The 20,075-nt window shown below is 41.5% G+C and overlaps 1 protein-coding gene across 1 annotated transcript in view; it reads left to right on the plus strand.

Moving 5' to 3' along the window:
- The first annotated feature begins 632 nt into the window (after positions 1 to 632).
- Positions 633 to 20,075, plus strand: part of ST8SIA4 (ST8 alpha-N-acetyl-neuraminide alpha-2,8-sialyltransferase 4) — an 86,591-nt gene continuing 67,148 nt past the window's right edge. The window contains exons 1-2 of the mRNA XM_030565818.1: positions 633 to 1,082; positions 7,675 to 7,806. Coding sequence (XP_030421678.1) covers positions 901 to 1,082; positions 7,675 to 7,806 — 314 coding nt within the window. The 5' untranslated portion in view covers positions 633 to 900. The remainder of the gene's footprint in view (positions 1,083 to 7,674; positions 7,807 to 20,075) is intronic.

Here is a 20,075-nt window from a genome sequence, read left to right on the forward strand (position 1 = left end):
TTGTGCTATCATCCCTCCCATCCCCTTTAAAAGAATCTCTTTAAAATAAAATGTATTTTCTTACTGTCCCAGTGCTGCAGGGTGGTTGAAGAGATTTTACTGAAAATTCCCTCTTCTTACCCCCCACAATCTTCAAGTCATACCATCCAGTGCCTGCTTGGGGACATTGGGTGTATTGGGGAGGGGGCAGTATTACAAAAGAAATTGTTTTGCAACCTTGTTCCAGCCGTAATAAACACATTTTTACCCACATCGAAGAAATTGCTAACTTACTGCAGAGTGGATGACTTAATTCATGCCGGGTTGTTAGTGCCAAGCGCTAGTATGACACGGAATTTGAGAGCAGCGCACTGACTCTAGCGGTACATGCACAATACGCAGCCGTCCCCTTGGGGCTGATGCCTCCAGTCTCAAACGAAAGAGGATCCCTGAGAAGTTTTCTACGGGGCGCGCCTTTCAGCGCGGGGAGATGCTACCGCCCCATCCCCACCTCTAGCGCCAGAAGCAGCATTAAAGAAGCTCGGGGCGCCGGGAAAGGCTTTTAAAGTTGGGGAGGCAGCCATCTCCGCCCCCTGGGCGCTTATTGGCTGGGCTGTGCTCATCATTTCCTTGCCAGGGAAAGGGCGGGGCCAGCGACGTAGAGGAGCCTGGCGCTGGTTGCTGCAGCCTATGCCTGTTCCGTACACTGGGAAGAAACGTGAGAGTGGCAGCTGAGCCAGAGAGAACCGCGGCGCGTCGGTGCGCACACAGGCTCCGGGCAGCGCCAGGGGAGAGGAGAAGGACTTATTCCCCCAGCCGAGGAGCAGCAGCCGCTGCCTCTGATTTCTGCTCATAACAGCAGTATCTCTGCCCTCTCTTTTTTTTTTATTTTTGCAAATTTGCGTAGAGTCTTTGTGTTTTATGTGTGTTTGGTTTTTTTTTTTGCACGCCCCTGCCAAACAAAGAGAAGGGGGGGCTCTGGGAGAAGACATGCGTTCCATCAGAAAGAGGTGGACTATCTGCACGATAAGTATCCTCCTGATCTTTTATAAGACAAAAGAAATAGCAAGAACTGAGGAGCACCAGGAAACGCAACTCACGGGGTAAATGCAAAGCCTTGACTTGTAAAGATTTGACAAAGGAAAGGTAGCATGTGAAATTTAAATGATCCAGGGTCTTTCTTACTGTCCTTCTCTCCTCCGCCCCACCCCATTTCCTTGGTTTTATGTTCTAGCATATTTCAACTTTGCGTTTATAAGCGTGTGGTATTGCTTTCATGTTCAGATGACAAAAGCAACCAGCGCTGCAGAATAGTCTCGTAATAAAGAGTTTGTCTTTACTTTTTCTCTTTAAATTTAAAATCAAAGTGTGATCTGAGGGTTGTTAAATACCCCTCGCCCCACAAATGGTTGTTTTTTGCGCGCAGAAAGAGGCTGAAGGAAGCCGGTTACTTTTAAATAGAAGAGGGTTCATCAGTGTCGTGTAGATTTGAAACGGGTGGCACGTTAGATTTGTTGTTTTTGTGATCTAGGCAATAACACATTTTTCTAAGAAGGTTAGAGGGGGGGGAAAAAAGCTTTTTACTGAGGACTTGGGACACCTTTCTGGTGCTTACGCTGGCCATAATAATAAAATCAAGTTCCGTTCGTTTCCTGGCTTGAGTAACGAGCTGTTTCTTTCTGCCTTTGTTGCTTTGAAGTTTGTATAGCAAATTGTCGTAACTTTGGTGATGGCTGTTGTTGCTGGTAGCCTGTTCCTCGGGGATCCGAGAATAGATTATAAAATCCCCTTCACTCTTCAGATGTTTCTTTTTTGCAAACCTTTTATTTCACAACCCACCGCCTGTTTCCTTCTTCTCCCGATCTGTGATTAAGACAAAAGACAAAAGCTGCTTGCTGTCTTCCTCTTGATTTATTGTCTTTGGTCACTCCATTTTTTTTTAAACTTGAAACTAACGTGAAGAAGCTGGTTTCTTAGCCAAGTCTTTGTTTCCGTCCACCAGAGATGATTGTCGAATTTTTATTCTTTCATGATTTCTTTTTAAAGATAGCCAAGGACTGCAGAAATGCGATAACGCAGCGGAATTTAATTCTTGGTTTTTATTTATGTCACCAGAAGCGTAAAATCGATTTTTTTGGAAGCATTCACGGCGGGTTTTTATTCATGAATGTTTGCACACGCCCAGCGCTCATTGGTTTGGAGGCGCAATATAAATGCAAAACAGTGTTACTTATTGTGAGGGTGCATTGGGAGTAGGGGGAGAGGAAGAATAGGAGATCCCCAGTGAATCATTAACAGGAAAGAGAGAGCTCCCTAAAGGGCTCGTGGCAAACCAGTGCCCCCGTACGCGTGCCCTCTACGAAGGTGCCATGTGTGAACGCGGTGGGGCTGTGGAGGTATTACCCAGAAAGGGCATGGCTCCGTATGTGTATTTCTATTCATGCATACAATATGGTTCCGTTACCCATGTGCGGCTGGCGTGGCTGGGAAGCAGGATGTGTGCATGTGCGCGCCCCGGAGGATGGAGGGCCAGCCGGTGGCTGGTGTACGTCCTTCTGTTCCTCCTTGCAAGTCTGCCAGTGCCTCGGAGAGGTTTGATCCAGCCGCTGACGGGCACAGCTGTGCTAGTGTGAAGGAGGCGAGTGCATCGCTTCCCCAAGCTCCTTTCTATGCTGGAGGGAGGCGAGTGCATCGACCCTTCCCCACCCTCATCTCTAGCATCCTGTTTCCAAGTTCCTTGACAGGTAGCTATGCTGGAAGGAAGCCAGTGCATCGCTTCCCCCTTCACCCCGACCAGGGTTCCTGACAAGCAGCTGTGCTGCTGGAAGGAGGGGTGGACATTGCACCGCTGGAGCGCTTCCCCTGCTCCCCCTATGCCTGGTTGCAGGGACCATGACAAGCAGCTGTGCTCAGCTGGCAGAAAGGTTGCTGCCGGCGGACTGGAGCAGATGCAGCAGCAGAGCAGCAGCTCCGGGCAGGCTTTGTGGTTGCCTCGTACGTAGCGTGTCGGAAAATTTGCATTGCGAGTGTTTCGCTGCAAGTCGACAGGAAAGCGCTGCCTGTCTCTTTCAACCGCTGAGCTGAGCTTAAGCCTCAAAAAGAGGCAAAAGAACGGAGCCTTTGTTAGCGCAGGCAGGTTGCCCCGGTCATCGAAAGGAGCAGGCACAGTTCAGATAGCAGGGCTCCTCCTCCTTCATTAACTCCACTAATTACAGAGCTGGGGGGCCAGGCAGATTGTTCCACTCCTGCCAGGCTGCAATGAGCTTGTTTCTTTCTTTCCCTGCTTTTTTTCATTCTTATTTCCCCCGAGCACAGAGTTAAGCCTGGGAGCCCCTTTGTATTTCATATGATTAATAATGTATTGTTTGGATCCCCTTTTATAAAGGGACAACTGACTGGGCTATATAACCTTTTCTGTCTTGCTGCAATTTGGTATATTAAAATCTAAGGTTTAGTATAGTTTCTTTACAAAAGTAGATATTATAGATACTCACTTCACTCTCAACTCCTTTTCCCATTTACACAGGATCGGGGTGCCCACAATTCCTCCCCACTCCTTTTGGACCATATCTTGGAGTTCGTTTCTCTTCAAACTTCTTTTGATGTCTTTGTATGTATTTGTATATATATAAAGTTAAAGGTTTAGGTGTGTTCCCAAGAAGACATTTAAAACTAGCTAGCCTTCTTTCTCACTAGCTTATTAAAGATAAACATGTCTCCTAATAAATATATATGTTTTTATATAAATATAAACATGTATCCTAATATACGTGGTTTTGGGGGCACATATAACTGAAAGTATTTAAAATCAGTTAGAAAGTAGTCCCTAACTGTTGTAATAATACATAAAACCGGTGTCTCAGAGTCCATGATTTTTAGTGTCTAGCAAAGTTATGAATTTAAGCTTCTAGGTTTGTCTTTTTGAAGATGATGTGTTGGTGTGTAGGTTTCTTTTGGGGATCAAGAACTGTTTTCACCCACATAGTTCTTATGGCATTTGATTCCCTGCATGAGGTATACCAACATCTTATGATAGGCATATGTAGGTCCTGTGGAACTCTGAAAAGTGTGTTGTTGGGATGTTGATAATCATGGCAATGGAGATCTGTGTTCCGGTTTTGCATCTGTTGTTCTGGCAGGATCTGGTGCTGCTTTGAATTGGTGTCCTGGTTTGTGGGAAGCTTGCTTCTGATGATTTTGGTGAGGTTGGGGGTTTGTTGGAAGTCCAGAAAACAGGGGTTATGAAAGATTTCTTTCCGGAATCATATTAGGCCATATTTTACCCAAGATTGATTGTTTGGTCCATTGATATAAATGGATATTGTATATCTCCAGAGAGTTTATATCTCCAAAGTCAAGAGAGTCAGCAGCAAGGTTGATGCTTTCAGTCCTAAATTGCTCTTTGTCTTCTGGTAGATTTCCCACTAACATCAGTTGTAGTTCCACACAAATCTGGAGGGTAGAATGCGACCCAAATTGTTTGTTATACTTGTCAGATGATTTACGCAAAGAAAAATTTCAGGGTGTTTTGTGACACGTTTAGCTTTGTGTAAATGTAGCTTTTTCTTTTGTGTATTTATGATATATAGGGGGTAAAGAAAAGGGATAAGGAGAGCATTTTTATGAGTAAGCAAATTTCTACTGCATTTGGAGTAGAGCTTTAATGCAGAACATTGGGACTTTCAGCTCCTGAAAACATGTTTTTTTTAAAGTTGTTTTATTGCATCATATTTGTAGTTTGTTGTAGCTGTAGAGTACATCTTGAAGACTCAAGTCAACCACATTTCAAATGGTGGAGTACTTTTTAGGTACAAGTTACTTAATTGCTAATTCTGTCATGTATGCCACCCTGTGAAAGTGCTTAATGGATTTCTCTTAGCTCAGCATAAACCAGAATCCTTTCCAATGTATTGTTATACAGTATACTTTCCTTGATTTATTTTGTTAATTTTCCTTTAGACGCATGTACTGTATCGTGTTGTAGGACAAATATATGCAGTAAATATATTCCCTGCTATTGTAAAGAAACTTTACTGCCTGTGGAGTCACAAGGAAGTGGTTAAATGAATTCTGATTGAGATCTTTCCCATAGAACATATGCAGATAACTTTCATTGACACTAATGGGATTATTCCAGGTGGACTTTTACAACATCCTCCTATCCACTTCAAGTTAAAATAAATCGAATAATTTGCACAAAGGTGCCAGACCTATAAAATTACTGAGTTGGCTTTTCAGTAGATGACATCTTACCTCTGAATTAGTACTACATCAGTGCCTCAGCATGATAGCAGTGGGGCACAGGGTTGCTAGTAGTGTCTTTTTGATGAGTTGTGAAACAGTGTTTGGCCACTTATTGGCTTTTTAGTGACTATGATTTTTTGAAATGCTACCCAGATCTTAGTTTAGGTAATTACATTAGCCTAACTAAAATTCTAATGCAGTTTAAATTCTGTTGGATTCATCACTGTAGACTAATCTGTTTTGTAATGTTTGTATACTGCCAAATATTATTTTTTTGTAGTGCTTAGGAGCCCTTTCCAGCCAGGATCACATTTGTTCTAGGTGCAGTGTAAACACGAAGACAGACTTGGACCCAAAGAGCTTACTGTCTAACAGCTGGCGTGTTCCATTTACTTGCTTTGAGATGTGTTGATGAAAAGGTCTATACTGGAGCCAAGTATTAATTTTATTATTTATGTATTATTTCAGAGGTGACTGTGTTTCCTTAATAGGCAAAGCGATTCCTATATGTAGTTGGTAAAGTCATTTGAAATGTTACTGGATGAAAGGCACTCTAACTCTAAAATATTATTATCCAGTAAGGATTAAAGCAGTGATTCTCAACTATTTGGAACTCGGGAACCATTTGTAAATCTTGATGGCCTGTCATGACCCAGCAAATAAATTTAGCACAACAATTAATCTGGTTTACTAACTATTTCTTACTCACTATATATAATATACACATTAATGTAATAAATATGACATATGTACACCAGGTGTACCATAGCAGCTGCTCCTGTCCTGTGGGGCTGGCTGTGTTTTGCTTCCTGCTCTGGGTTTTGTGGTCTCTGGAGTTTCAGTGCCACTCATGTTTGGCCCAGCCTTCCTGATTGGAGGGGTTGGGGGCATTTGGAAAGGGGTAATTTCTGTGAGTGGGATTGTGAAGTGGCATGTGGGGTCGCAGTGCCAATCAAATTTGGCTGAGTTGGCCCGTTGTCATCATGATGGAGGAGAGGTTAGGCCAGTCAAGAGTGGTGCTGCGATCCCATGCACCAGGACCAAATCTTCCCCCACCAGGCCTTGACACAACCTTTTGATACATTCTGGTGACCCAATTTTGGGTCATGACCCATAGGTTGAGAAACTCTGGCTCAGTGGTCCCCAATGTTTTTTGTCTGGCGGGCACCAGACAACGAGCCATAGAGGACCATGGCAGCGGATGAGCATCCGCCGAAATGCTGCCAAGTGGCATCATCCAGAGGTGTCGCCACCAAAATGCCACTGAATTTTGGCGGCATTTCAGCAGCAATGCCTCTGGATGACGCTGCTTGTCGGCAGCAAGCAGCATCATCCAGAGCCGTCACCGCTGAAATGCTGCCGAATTTTGGTGGATGCTCGTCCACCAGCCAGTACGCGGGCACATTTAGATGGCCCTGGCAGGCGCCATGGCACCCATGGGCATCGCATTGGGGATCCCGTCTCTGGATTAAAGAACCTCAAGTTTGAACTCAGGGCTCCAAATTTTGTCTCGTATCTCTGTGCTGGGGTCAATAGGATTACCTACAAGAGAGAGAAATTTGATTGTTGTTCTTGCTATTTTTATTTCTAACTTCTTAGGTGTCCTATTAGATTTGTGCGATTCTTTGGCCCTCAAGCTTCCCACACACCAATTCAATAATTACAATTATTATTGTCTGGTTTTTAATTATAATACCTCTGTACATGTTCATGATCATCAGCCACCACTTCCTCTAGTGCACAAGGTTTTTCCACCTAAAAAATGTCCACCTCTGACTCTGCTTAATATGTAACTATAATAGATTATTCTTTGACACTATATGGCTGTGTGAAACGTGTGTGTGCAAAAGTTCCTAAAAATCAAGCTTAAGTCACTGTGGGCATATTCTCCCCCTTGTTCCAAACTTGTACAGAAATTCCATGAGCATATCAAGGAAGAATATGCTCCAGTAGCTTGAAACTCCACATGTGGGGGACTTGTAGTATCATTGAGACAAAAGAATTGATGTGCCCAGCACATGCATAATAACTGAGAAATTGGGTGGGTACGTGGGGTTGTTTGAAAGCTAAAACATAATGCATAGCTTAATAGTTGATGGGACTATGTGATGTATCAGGAGTACAGGTTCTGGCCCACATCTGGTCAGTTTGGGCCCACATTCACAATAAAAGCTTCCTCTGTATTTAAGATATATGATTTTAAATAACTTAATGTAATTAAAGAGTTTGTATATTTTTCAGATTAAGCATTTCCTTGTATCTAAAATACCATTTTGTTAGGTGGAATTTATTTTCTTAAACATGTCAAATGAGTGGAGATGGGGGAGAAATTCTTGCTGCTTTGCCTCATGGATATAAATAAACCCCTACTAGTGTTTTGTGATGTGTAGAAAAAGCATCCCAGCAGCCCCAACCTTACCTTAATGATGTCTTTTCCGTATTGCATTTCAGAGATGTTGAGTTGAGTTTGAGTAGATCAATGCTCAATAGCTCTGATAAAACAATTCAAAAGAATGGCGCTTCAATCTTTCATCGTTCTGTAGAAGGCTGGAAAATCAATTCTTCTTTGGTACTGGAGATAAGGTGAGTGCCCTGAATAACACACAGTTAATTTCATATTACTATAGCCTATAATTCTCTAGGTCTAGCGAACTTATCTAGAACTCTTGATTTACAGTTTAAAGGTGGTTGTTGCTTAACAAAATACTGTGCTAGTTCTATTTAATGTTGCACGGTGAATGACCTGAAAGCCTGAAAAGAAGTAATACTTCCATCCTCATGTGTAAGAATGAATAAATGGGAGCTTTAAAGAACAATGATTGTGCTTTGTGAGGGAGTAAATAGTAGTAATAGGGACACTTTGTGCAGTTTCCTTTTTTCCGTTAAGTTACTTGAGGCCAGAATGTGCCTGACTGTGCAGTAAGAGGAAGCCACAACCTCTCACTCTAGATGGTTACAGCAAGGCTTCCTGGACCTTGGGCCCCAGCATGGGGGATAAAGAATGGGAGAGCACAGGGCTGTGGATATGGTACTTCCTCCCCCTGTCAAGCAAGCAGGGATCAGAAAGGGTAGGGAATGTGTGGGGCCTTGGCTAGCAGAATTGAACCAGTAGGGGTGGTAGAATAAGCTATATCCAGTGAAGGACTGTGGGAAATTGCCTCTTTCTGTGTTGGGGCAGCAGGGCAGTCTATGTACTGGCCCATATTTGGGGCACTGAGAAAAAAATCAATCTAGTCCTTTAAAGTGGGGCATCTGTGCCCTTCCTGTGTAACCATTTCCTTTTTTTAAGAGGCAAATCCTGAAGTCTTTAATCAGGTAAAACTTCTTATTTATGCAGGAGTAGTTTGCCTGAATAAACGTTTAGTAAGGACTGGTATATTGGGCCCAGTTATTTTATGTCTTGAATTCTAAAGCAAAGGGAAGATATTAATAGCTCAATGATGATTAGCATGTGCAAAGTTTTGTGGTAAAAGGAATCTGTGGGATACTTATGACTATGGAGATTTCGAAAAGCTTATTCTGTGAGTGACCTCAGTGCCTCACCGTCATAACAGTTACTGAACAGTGATTGTGATGACTTGCATTTCAGTGATTTCATTGCTTTTTAAGGAAATAATAATTCTAAATTTTAAATTAAACATATGATTCTTAGATTGGGCTACATCACATTAATTATATTGATTTCTGAAGAATTCCCAGTTATCACTCTGAGGTTTGACAGGTTCTTGTCCCAAGATCAGGCCTTGTATTAAAGTTACTATTTAGTTTGGAACCTCAATGTGCACAGTTACAACATTCATACTTCAGGAAATATTTGTAATTGTGACCTTGCTAAATGTATTCATAAAGCACTCTAACCCAGCAAGGCAGATAAAGATAGTACAGACTGTACATCTGAACATCCATGTACTCGCACTATCCCTTGCAGAACAACCCAAAATGTTTGCCATTATCTTGCTCATCACCATCTTCCTCATCACCAGTGGCCATCATCTTGGCACCTCCCAAGGGCTACATCTCTGCCTTCCCGATCACATAGGCTGGGATACAATTCTTATGTTACGCTGATGCCACTATCTCTAGTGCATATTCATTCGGGGTTTTTCCCCTCTTTCTTATTTGTATTTCCTCACTCTACTAATTTTGAGGTGCCCTTCTCATATAGGTTAGTATATGAATGATCTCAACTTACTATCATATACCTCAATTCATTGCCTGTGACGCTCTTGTGGTCAGACATCCGCAGATGTTCCCATCCTAAAATATCGAAAGCTGGTGTTAGCTCAAGTTCCCGTGGTTGGCTGGTGGTGTTATGGACAAACTTCACCCTTAAAAACACTCTATTCTGGGTTCCCCAAAACTTAAGGTTGACTTGTTAGGCCATTTATCTGCACCTAAGTTCATAGGCCTCAAGCCTTATGCTAATTGCTGAAGCCAGTGTCTTAGAGGATACAGACCTGTAGGTTCCTTGCATTACTGCTGAAAAAAATAAATGCTAAAGCTAGTTCTACCGGCTGCAGTGATCAGTAGATGAACTCTAAAGTGAGACCTTTTACCTTCTACAGATACTTGGTCCCATTCTTCTTTCAGTTACACCAGTGTAAATTTGGAGTAAGTCCAGTGATTTTACTTACTCCAATTTTATGTTGGTGTGACTGAGAGCAGAAGTAGCACCACATGTGCTTTCTCAATTTAGTCAGTATGTTTTCTTTACTAGTACTAAGTTGTACCTTGATGTGTGAGTGGTCCCACTGAACTCTAGTGGGGTAATGGGCAGAATAAAGTACTGCTTAGAAATAAGGGTGGCAAAATCTGTCTCTTAAGCTACTTTTTGCTTCTCTTAGTACTCTGAAGCCTATATGACTCATGCATAGTTGTTAATAGCTAAATTTTGCTCTAATTTACACCTAGTGTAAATCAATGTAATTCCTGTATCAATGGGATTATTTCAGATTTACATGGATGTAATTGATAGAACAATTTGAAGTGGGGGTGGTGAGTGAGCTCAAAAGAACACCTCTTGACTTTCAAATCCTAGGTTGTTGGTCTGGCAATTTAGCAAAATCATTGTTTTACTTGCAAACTGAGCATATTCGTTATGGAAGTAATTGAGAACATAATTATGAAACCCAGTAATACCCCTTTTTAGTCACTTTCCAAAATGTAACCATTTAAAACAAATCTATCTGGTTGTGCAGGGCAAACCATTAAGTGTGACCTTCAGTGCTGTAGTAAGTATTTGGCTTACAGGTTACAGAAGGAAACACAGCATGTCATACAGTTGACAAACTTAATTTTCCCCAGTTTCAAGAAAGCAAAATATAACATTAAGACAAGGAGAACAAATGTTGAAGAGAATGTCAGGTAAATACTCCAAAGTCTGTTTCTAGAGAGAGATCTCACACACTGTCTTCACACTTTTCAGAAGATCTTTGGTAGGTTAAAGAAAACCATTGTAGAAACAATTGAGACAATGCAGATAAAGCAGAAACAAAAATAACATATTACTAAGAACTTTTTAAAATACTTTGGGCTTGTCTTCACTGTGGAGCTAAATCGATGCAGCAGCAGCATTGACTTAGTGGGTTTGGTGAAAATGTGCTAAATCGATGGGGGAGCGTTCTCCCATCAGTTTATATACTTTGCGTTCCTGAGAAGAATAAGGTAGGTCAGTGGGAGAGTGTCTCTCATCAACACAGCATGGTGTAGATGCTGCAGTAAGTGAATCCAGCTATGTTGACTTCAGTTATGTTGTTTATGTAACTGGAGTAGTGTAGCTTAGATCAGTTTACTGTGGTAGTGTAGACCAGGCCTTTGTTATAGTAAGTTTTTAAAAATTACACAATGGCTTATTAAAATGATGATGTAGGCTATAGTGTCATCCCAGGAACACATGTGAAGAAGAGCACATGCTTTCTCTTAGTATAAGTAGGAAATATTCTACTACACCAGTGTGAAGACTTTCAATAGCTGCTGAACACTAAATGGCTCCTGTCTTTTTGAGCCGTAGTGGTAATGAGCATGAGCATCAAGTTGTGGAAGTAGAGGATCCAACAGAAGCTTTTAGCTGAATATGACTTAGGGCTGTATCTTGCCCTAGTCGTCAGTGCTAGGGGGATCAGGGATGCTGGCAGATGCATCTCCTTTCCGGGAATCCTTACTGCCAGGGTACAAGCTAGTCAACAATGGTGGACAAAGGTTGGGAACAACTTCTGCAGAGCTGACCATTGCTATATCTGGTCCCCTTTCTGACACTCTAAACACTAAGAAGAAATCTTACTCTTCTGCTTTCGCAACAGGCTCTCTGTGCAACCTGTCCGCCCCATGCATACCAGTAAATAGGATCTGTCCCTTAATATTTTGTATACTGTTGGAGTCATAGGGACTAATTTCAGAATGTCTCTAGCAAACTCCTAGAGTGTTTTCACTGCTAAAGTAATTATTTAGCTTTCCAAAGTACATTAAAAGCACTATGTAGATCATGAAGATGATTCATGCTCCTATTATTGCAACTGTTAGTGTGAATAAAATGTTTGTACTTGTGGTGTGAGGTATGCCATAGCAAATAACAGAGAAACACACAATAATAAAAAAAAAAAAGCTAGTACCTATTAAATAATGTATAAAAAGTTGTCAGTTCTTTGCAATGGAGAGATAATTTGTGAAACCCTTAATGTACAGTGTACGGGCATTTTATAAAACCCATGATGGCAGCCACTGCTGTGTATTACATCAGCTTGACACCCACCATAAAAAGTTCAAAATATGAAAAATTACTGAGTGGGATTTGCTTTTTATAAGGAAAGCATGTTTCATTGTGTGCCTGGACCTAACCACTAGGCAGTTGAAAGTCTGATTCATTTTGTACCATGTCTTGAGCACTCTCCATTACCATTTTTGACTTGCTCGAGTAAATGACAGCTTTCCACTATCCACAGAAGTCCTAACTTTTTTTTTTATTATGTATATTGAATCAGATTCTTGGTGTCAGATCCACACTGGTGGGAGGGTGAGTAGCTGCTAAGCTGTTCCATGATCAAGACTCTATGGGGAGGTTTATGTCTGAGTTCCTGACATATATCAACTGGCCCTTGTGGATCCTTAGCCCCTGTCTCTTAACCTGGGAATTAGCAGAAGCTAATATGGTAGCCTGTGAGAACATGCCTAGGGGGAGGCGGGGGAGCGCAGGTGTGGAAGGAGGCATAATTAGTTAGTAACTGGAGGTTGCAGCAAATGTGCTGCCTTCCCAGTTGTGACTGTGTGGTGTTTAGATGTTGCTTGTAATTATTAGAACTGAGAGCACTGGCTGTTGGAAGTCTGAAAGGACAGGAAACAGGAAGGAGGGGAGAGGAGTTGGGGAGGCAGAGTAAGTTACAGAGGGTGCAACAGCAGCTTGGTAAAGCGGTTTCTACTTTAAAAATAAAGTTCTGTTGAAGTTTGTTAGTACCTTGCCTGGTTGATATGACAATTTGGCGAAGAGGATGGATCTTCTGCCTCTGAACCCACCTGCACCCTTTCTGCAAAGCCCAGGTGAGCCTCCAATTGCTTTTACTGTCTGGATCCATATGTTTGAGACTTATCTGCTTGCAATCAGTGCTACAGAGATTTCTGAAGCAAGAAAGCGTGCTCTGCTAATCCACTGCCTTGGAGCAGAAGGACAGCGTATACTTTACACTTTTTCCCTTGCAGATGATAAATGTGAGACTGCATTAAAGAACTTCTTTGTGCCAAAAGTGAATGTAGTAGCTAATCACTACAGATTTCACCAACGTGAGCAGAAACGGAGGAGACTATAATGCAGTATATTGCTTCCCAGAGGAGTCTGATTGTAACTTGTGACTTTGGGAATATGGCAGATGAGATGATTAGGGTTCATTGAGAAAACAACCATGCTTCATGTAAGAGAACGCTTACTTCTAGAACCACAACTTACAGTAGAAAAAGCAATAACCATTGCTGCTCAGATTGAGTCAGCTACAGCTGAAGCCAAAATAATGAGCAAGGATACAGGAGGCACAATCCAGGCTGTGACTCCTTTGCAGAAAAGTTTACTATTGCTGCAGACAAGCTATAGCAGGAGGAAAACTAATGAAAAGCCACTGAATCAGAAAATTCACAATACAATAAAAGCATCCTTTTGCTGTGGATCCCCACAACACCTTGCAAGCTACACAGGATGTCCAGCAAAAATAGCTCAGTGCAATCATTGCAAAAAGATTGGGCATTTTGCTAAAGTATGTCGCAGTAGCCAGTTCAATCAACAAGTGCATGCAGTACAATACCAGATGTTACTGTGCTGCGCGTGGACAAAACCACTACTGCACATATTCCAGGAGAGAAGAGAATGCACTGCAATGTTTCCGCCATACCCTCAGGCACATCACTCTCTATTCAGCTAATGTTGGACACTAGCTCAGCAGTATCTATACTACCTGAGTCCATCTATTTGCATTACTTTAAAGATGTGCCTCTTACTGAACCCAAACTTTATTTGGTGTGCTGTTTGAAAACATGGCTGTCTGCCAGCAATAGTTACTTTTGGTGATTGCTGTGTAACTGCAGAGTTCAACATTGTCCACAAAGGCACTCCTGTCCTTAGCAGAGATTTATTAGCTGCTTTAAATCTCAGGGTGGTTAATGGACGAATTGATCTTCCTCAGCAAAGCACTCTTGCAGTACACACACCAGTTTCAGCTGTGACCCAACACCAGGTCGAGGAGAAACTTGGCTGTGCTTATGGGTTTCTGCATAATGTGATGCCTGTAAGGCAGAAATTACGGCACTTACCATTTTCAGTCAGGGAAGCTGTTTCAAAGGAACTTAGAAAACTTGTTCAAAAGGACATTATTGAAGAGTAACTCCTTGGAATAGGTTTCACGTATAGTAGTGATGCAGAAGAAGGGTGGAGGCATTTGCCTTTGTGTGGACTTAAGGGAGCCAAATAAAGCTATTGTGATTGACAGCCATCTTCTTCCTCACTTAAAAGAAGTATTTGCAGAGCTCTGTGGAGCAAAGATGTTTTCTACTCTTGATTTGCAGAGCACATACCACTAGGTTATGTTGCATGAAGATAGCAGAGACCTCACGGCATTTATTACACATGAGGGACTATTTTGTTTTAAACATGTTCCATACGGTCTCGCATCAGCCCCAAGTGCCTTCCAAAAAAGTCATTGATTCTGAAGAATCGGTGTAGAGTTCAGTGCTATTTGGATGATATTATCGTGTTTGGAAATACTACTGAGGAGCATGACAGTAACCTGCAGTCTGTACTAAAGTACATCAGCAAAGCAGGCCTCAAGCTCAATAGGTCCAAATGCAAATTTAGACAAACTGTATTCTCCTTTCTGGGGCATACAATTTCACAAGCTGGACTAAAACCTGATCCAGATCATATCCTGGCAATTTCAAATCCTCCTCCTCCAACAGATTTGCAAACCTTACGTTCCTTCTTGGGTATTACCTCCTGATATGCAAAATTCATTCCCAATTATGCTTCTGTCATTGAACAGTTATGAGAATTACTACAGAGAAGTTCAACCTTAGTGTGGACAGTGGATGCACAAGCTAGTTTCGAAACGGTGAAAGACTTGATTGTATATAGTCAAGTACTTGCACTATTTAGACCTGCATTGCCATAATTGTAACTACTGGTGCTTCTGATTATGGACTTGGGGCTGTCCTCGCACAACTTCGTGAAGATAGCACAAAGAGGATTGCTGCTTTTGCTCCAGGGACACTAAGTAATGCTGAGAGAATATTCTACAGTCCAAAAAAAGAAGCACTTGCTTGTGTCTAGGCTACTGAACAGTGGGGAAATTACCTGTTAGGCCGCACGCTAAAGTTGCACACAAACCACAGCCCTTTGACAATGTTGCTCACCATGAAAGGACTGGGAAGAGCAGGATATCGTATTGCTAGATGGTCTGCAAGACTATGAACTGGAATGTAACCCTGGAAACAAATGTGGTAGCTGACTCTTTCTCACCTGCCTTTGCCTTCACCAGATGGTCCACCAGAGGATGAGGATAGTAGTTGCGCTTGTAACTGCAGTAAGAGTGCTTGTAATAAGAAAACCATTTCAAGATGCTTGTTCAGCATGTCCAATTCAACAAAAACTATGGGAATTTCTGACAAAGATGGCCCAGTAACCCTAAAAACCTTGAACCGGTTTTGCTGCCTTTTTTTTAGAGTTTGGGATGAACTTTCTTTGCTCGATGGCTGTGTGCTATGAGGTACACACTGGCTACTTGTGCCTGAATTACAGTTAAAACTCACAGCTGGCACACGATACTCATCAAGGAATTGTCAGAACCAAACAACGACTACGGGATCTATATTGGTGGCCGGGGATGGACTCTCAAACTGAAGCATTCATAAAATCCTGTGTCGCTTGCCAAATGCATGATAAGACAGCAGTGACATGTACCCCTCAATTACAGCCTGTTCCTCTTCCTAAATCTGCATGGGGGAAAGAGTGGCGATTGTCATTGTAGGACCCTTTGATACTGCTTCAACTGACTGTCGTTATGCCATCACTTTAATAGACTATTTCAGTAGATGGCCTGAGGTAGCGTTTACATCGCAAACATCTTCTGCTACAGTAATTAAGTTCCTCTCTTCAGTTTTTAGCAGGGAAGATTACCATTATCTGAAACCTGTTCTTTGTGGTTGTCAATTTACTCCCCTGGAGTTTGAAACTTTTCTAGCAGAGAGGAACATCTTACACAGAAGGTCATCCCTATATTACCCTCAAGCCAATGGGGAAATCGAACAGTTTAACAGAAGTTTGAAAGAGTTTGCAAATGGCTAAACTGGAAGGGCAATTGTGGATACGCTTCACTACTGATATCTTGCAGGCATACTGAGCTACACGACATGCCACAACACAAAGATCACCTGCAGAATTACTGCATGGGAAATAGATGAATACTGAACTGAACATTGCTGGATTGTTAAAGGCGTGACCTGAGCCCCAACCGAGGATGATGTGAGGAAAAACAGTTGAACAGAACCAAGCAAAGTATAAGGCTTTCAGAGACAAGCAGCGGGTGCTAAGGAACCAAAGTTTGAGGGTGGTTCCTTCATTAAATACAAAAGCCTGGAATTTTACGCAAAGGGGATCATAAATTCACAGCTCCTCTTAAAATCATAGGTGTAATGTCCCTTCTTCTCTATTGACTTTCTGATGGGTGGGTAAGGAATACTTCTTATCTTGCACCTGCCTATGCACCAAGAGGAAATTATGCCAATGCCCAGTCTGCACTGGATGACTTCACCGTAGTATCAACACAGCAAGACATTGCATTGGAACCTGGGCTTGAGAGACGGTCTCTCAGACCCAGACGACCACCTGTCTGGACTAGAGAATGTTATGTAGTAGCTACAGTGTTTTGAGTGTAATATTTCTGCCAATAGTATAGTGATTTGTTTCCTATTTGTTCCTGTGGTTAGAACAATAATGTTTATTTTAGTTGAGAGAGTTTGAGAGGCGGGATTGTGGTGTTTAGCTGTTTAGATTATTGGAACTGGGAGCACTGGCTGTTGGGAGCCTGAAAGGACAGGAAACAGGAAGGAGGAGTTGAGGAGGCAGGGTGAGAGTTAGAGGATGCAGCAGCAGCTTGGTAAAGAGGTTTCCACTTTAAAAATAAAGTCCTGTTGATGTTTGTTAATACCTTGCCTGGTTGATTTGACATCTTAGATACAACCTCCTAGATGTTCAGAGTCCCACTCAGTGTGTGTGACCACCTTCTTCTTTCACCTCCCTTAAACTGTTGGGGGGGTTGAATCCACTGAGGGAAAGCAAGGAGAAAGTTACCCAAGTGTCTGGTGTGCTGTGTCAAGGAGCAATGAACGGAGTTTCCTGTTAAGTAAGAAGAGTGGAAGCCTGCAAAGTGCCCAGCTAGGATTTTAGTACAGGAAACGTCAGTAGCTGTTTTTTGTAAACGATCCTGCATCGATACTCACAACTAAAATGATTGCCCTCACCTTTGTCTTCATTCGTTTGTGAAGTCCATCAATTAGAGTATAAGTTCCTCAGAGGAGGGACCTATTTTGTATGTGCCTTCTGTGGTGGTGCGCCTAGCACACAGATGGGCACAGTTTAAAAAAAGAATGAATTGGATTGGATAAACTTGGCTTGCAGCAAAGCATATGAACCAAGCACAACAAATTACATGTGCCAAATGTACTGAATGATTCTGTAGCATCTTTCTAAAGGAGCAGTTAGTAATGTGTGAGACTTGCTAGTTGCTTTTATATATTTTGACATTTTGTTTATTCTATACAAAAATATGTACAAGGACCAAAATAGAACTAAAAAGCCCAAAGTTGGGCTCAAGTGAAAACACGTGCAAGATTTGCTATTTTTGTATTCTAATTAGAGAAATTAGTTTTAGCTACTGTCAAAATGATCCGTGTGATATTTAAAAATCAGACTTTGTTTACAGAGATGCTTTAAGGCAATTAAAAACACATGCAGATATTCTTAAGTGACCATTTGCCTTTAAGTAATCAGCAGCAGTTCCTTGGAGAAGTTAAACATGAATCTCTCTCTCTTTTTTTTTTAATAGCATGCAGAAAGCTCATTGCAATTACTAAATATATATACTCAAAAATGTACAGTATGTAAAACAATTGTTAGAAGTGCTAAGTTTCTTAGTGATCACTATGCATAGTAAGAGCATGAAAAGAAATACAGAAAAATAAAAATTGGTTAATCAAATTAAAGTATGCATTTTTCACTTTTTTCAAAAATATTAAAAATCAAATACTCTCTCATTTATCCAAATGGCCCAAGGGACGAAGGTGATGCTAGCCCACTGGGGGCCGTAAGCAGAAATGGTTTTGGCCCCTACCCCAGCACAAACTTAAAAAAGCAAATGGGGGCTCCCTTGAGCTGATCAGGACCCTAAGCAATTGCTTATTGCTGCTTATTCCTGGAGCCGACTCTGCTGGGCAATATCCAAAACTTTCAGATGACTAGGCATTTAGATAAATGGAAGTGTTGTTAACTAATTTAAGACTGCATGGGGGGCACTGTGTGGATTTGGATAAATAGTATTTTCAGATAACTGGAAGTATATTATACTACTTTCTGTTCGGATGCGCAGCTGAAGGCAAGCCCAGTTGTTCCCTGTGAAACAATAATGTTTTTGTTTCTCCCTCTTAATATAAACATTAAAAAAAATCTGTATTAACATAAGGCCACAGTCTGCTTTCAGAGACATGTGTAATTCCTATAGACTTCATTAGGAGTCAGTGGGGGAGGAGGGGGAGGGAAAATTTTGCACCAAAATGTTTATCTAAATCTGTATTCAGCCAGATAAAGAAATTGAGTTAATAATACCTTTTCAGGGAAAGCACCATTTAATTGACAACAAATCATTTTAACTAAATCTTCCATAACTAATTTTGAAATTAAGAACTTCCTCTGCATTCCGGATGGTGTATGCTTAATGAATGGTAAGAATTAGGCTAATGTCTTTGCCAGGGCAGGACCTCTCAATGTAGTTCCAACAACTCTAACACTACAGTGTTTCTGGGGTACTGGCTTCCTAGATATTTATGGTGCTCTTCGGCAAGTTCACCTCATGAGTTGTTTCTGCTAGAGACAACTGGAACATAAACCCTGATCCTTTCTGGAAACTAGGACTTCCAGTGCTAGCTGGCTTAGGTATGTGAATCTTCGTGGGAGATAGGTGAAAGCAGGATATATGGTCTCTGTGGATCTTTCTGGGACATTTGAAGTTGGGAGATTGTTCAAGAAAATGGACCAATCATTAGTGGGCTGCAAATTAATCCAAAGCCTTTAAGTTAAAGTCTACCCACCCAACTCTTCTTCAGTCTACACAATTCTCAGACAGAAATTGGAGAAGTTACCGTTGTTTATGGTACTATGGCATAGTACAAATATTGCATTTTGAGCTTTGTAACGATAAACTACATCTTAAGAGAAAAATGCCAGTTTATTAAAAGGAGTCTATAGTCTATCTCCCAGAAAGCTATAAATAAGTGTCATCGCTAATAATTGTATATTGCTTATTAAATAATCTGCAGTTATGCCCACAGTTTTGATAGAAACTGAAATCAGAAGCTCATATTAAGAGTGAACTCTCCAACAAATAATCATGTCAGCAACAGAGCTATCTTGTAAACTTCTCCTGTAAACAAATCTGTAAATTCTGAATGATCTCTTATTCAAATTATTTCATACATACGTATGAAAGACTTACATTAATTTTAACGGGAGCTGGATCAGGACCTTCATGCATTTAAAAATTAGATAACTAGTGAGTTTATGCTGTGAATTACCCACATTCAGATTAATAAATACACGTCACAGTTCAAGCCAGGGCTCTTTCTATCTAATTTATTTCGTGTTAATTGAGGATAGAAAGTTAGATTCATAGATTCTAGGGTCAGAAAGGACCAATGTGATCCTCTAGTCAGACCCCCTGCACAAAGCAGGCCACAGAACCCTACCCATCCACTTCTATAACAAACCCCTAACCTATGTCTGAGTTATTGAAGTCTTCAAATTGGTGGTTTGAAGACCTCAAGCTGCAGAGAATCCACCAGCAAGTGACCCATGCCCCACGCTGCGGGGGAAGGTGAAAAACCTCCAGGGCCTCTGGAGGAAAATTCCCTCCTGACCCCAAATATGGCAATCAGCTAAACCCTGAGCATGTGGGCAAGTTATTCCCCACTTGGATGCCTTAACATTTAAAAAGACACAGTAAAACAATACATGGGAAATCCTGTTTATGTGCAAATGTAGCTGCACTTTTGCTGACACATAATAGCCAGGTGCCTCTTAGATATTGAAAGTGTATATCGGGTATTGAAAAGTG

This window comes from Gopherus evgoodei, chromosome 6, assembly GCF_007399415.2.
Source record: "Gopherus evgoodei ecotype Sinaloan lineage chromosome 6, rGopEvg1_v1.p, whole genome shotgun sequence".
In the NCBI taxonomy this organism is placed as follows: Eukaryota; Metazoa; Chordata; order Testudines; family Testudinidae; genus Gopherus; species Gopherus evgoodei.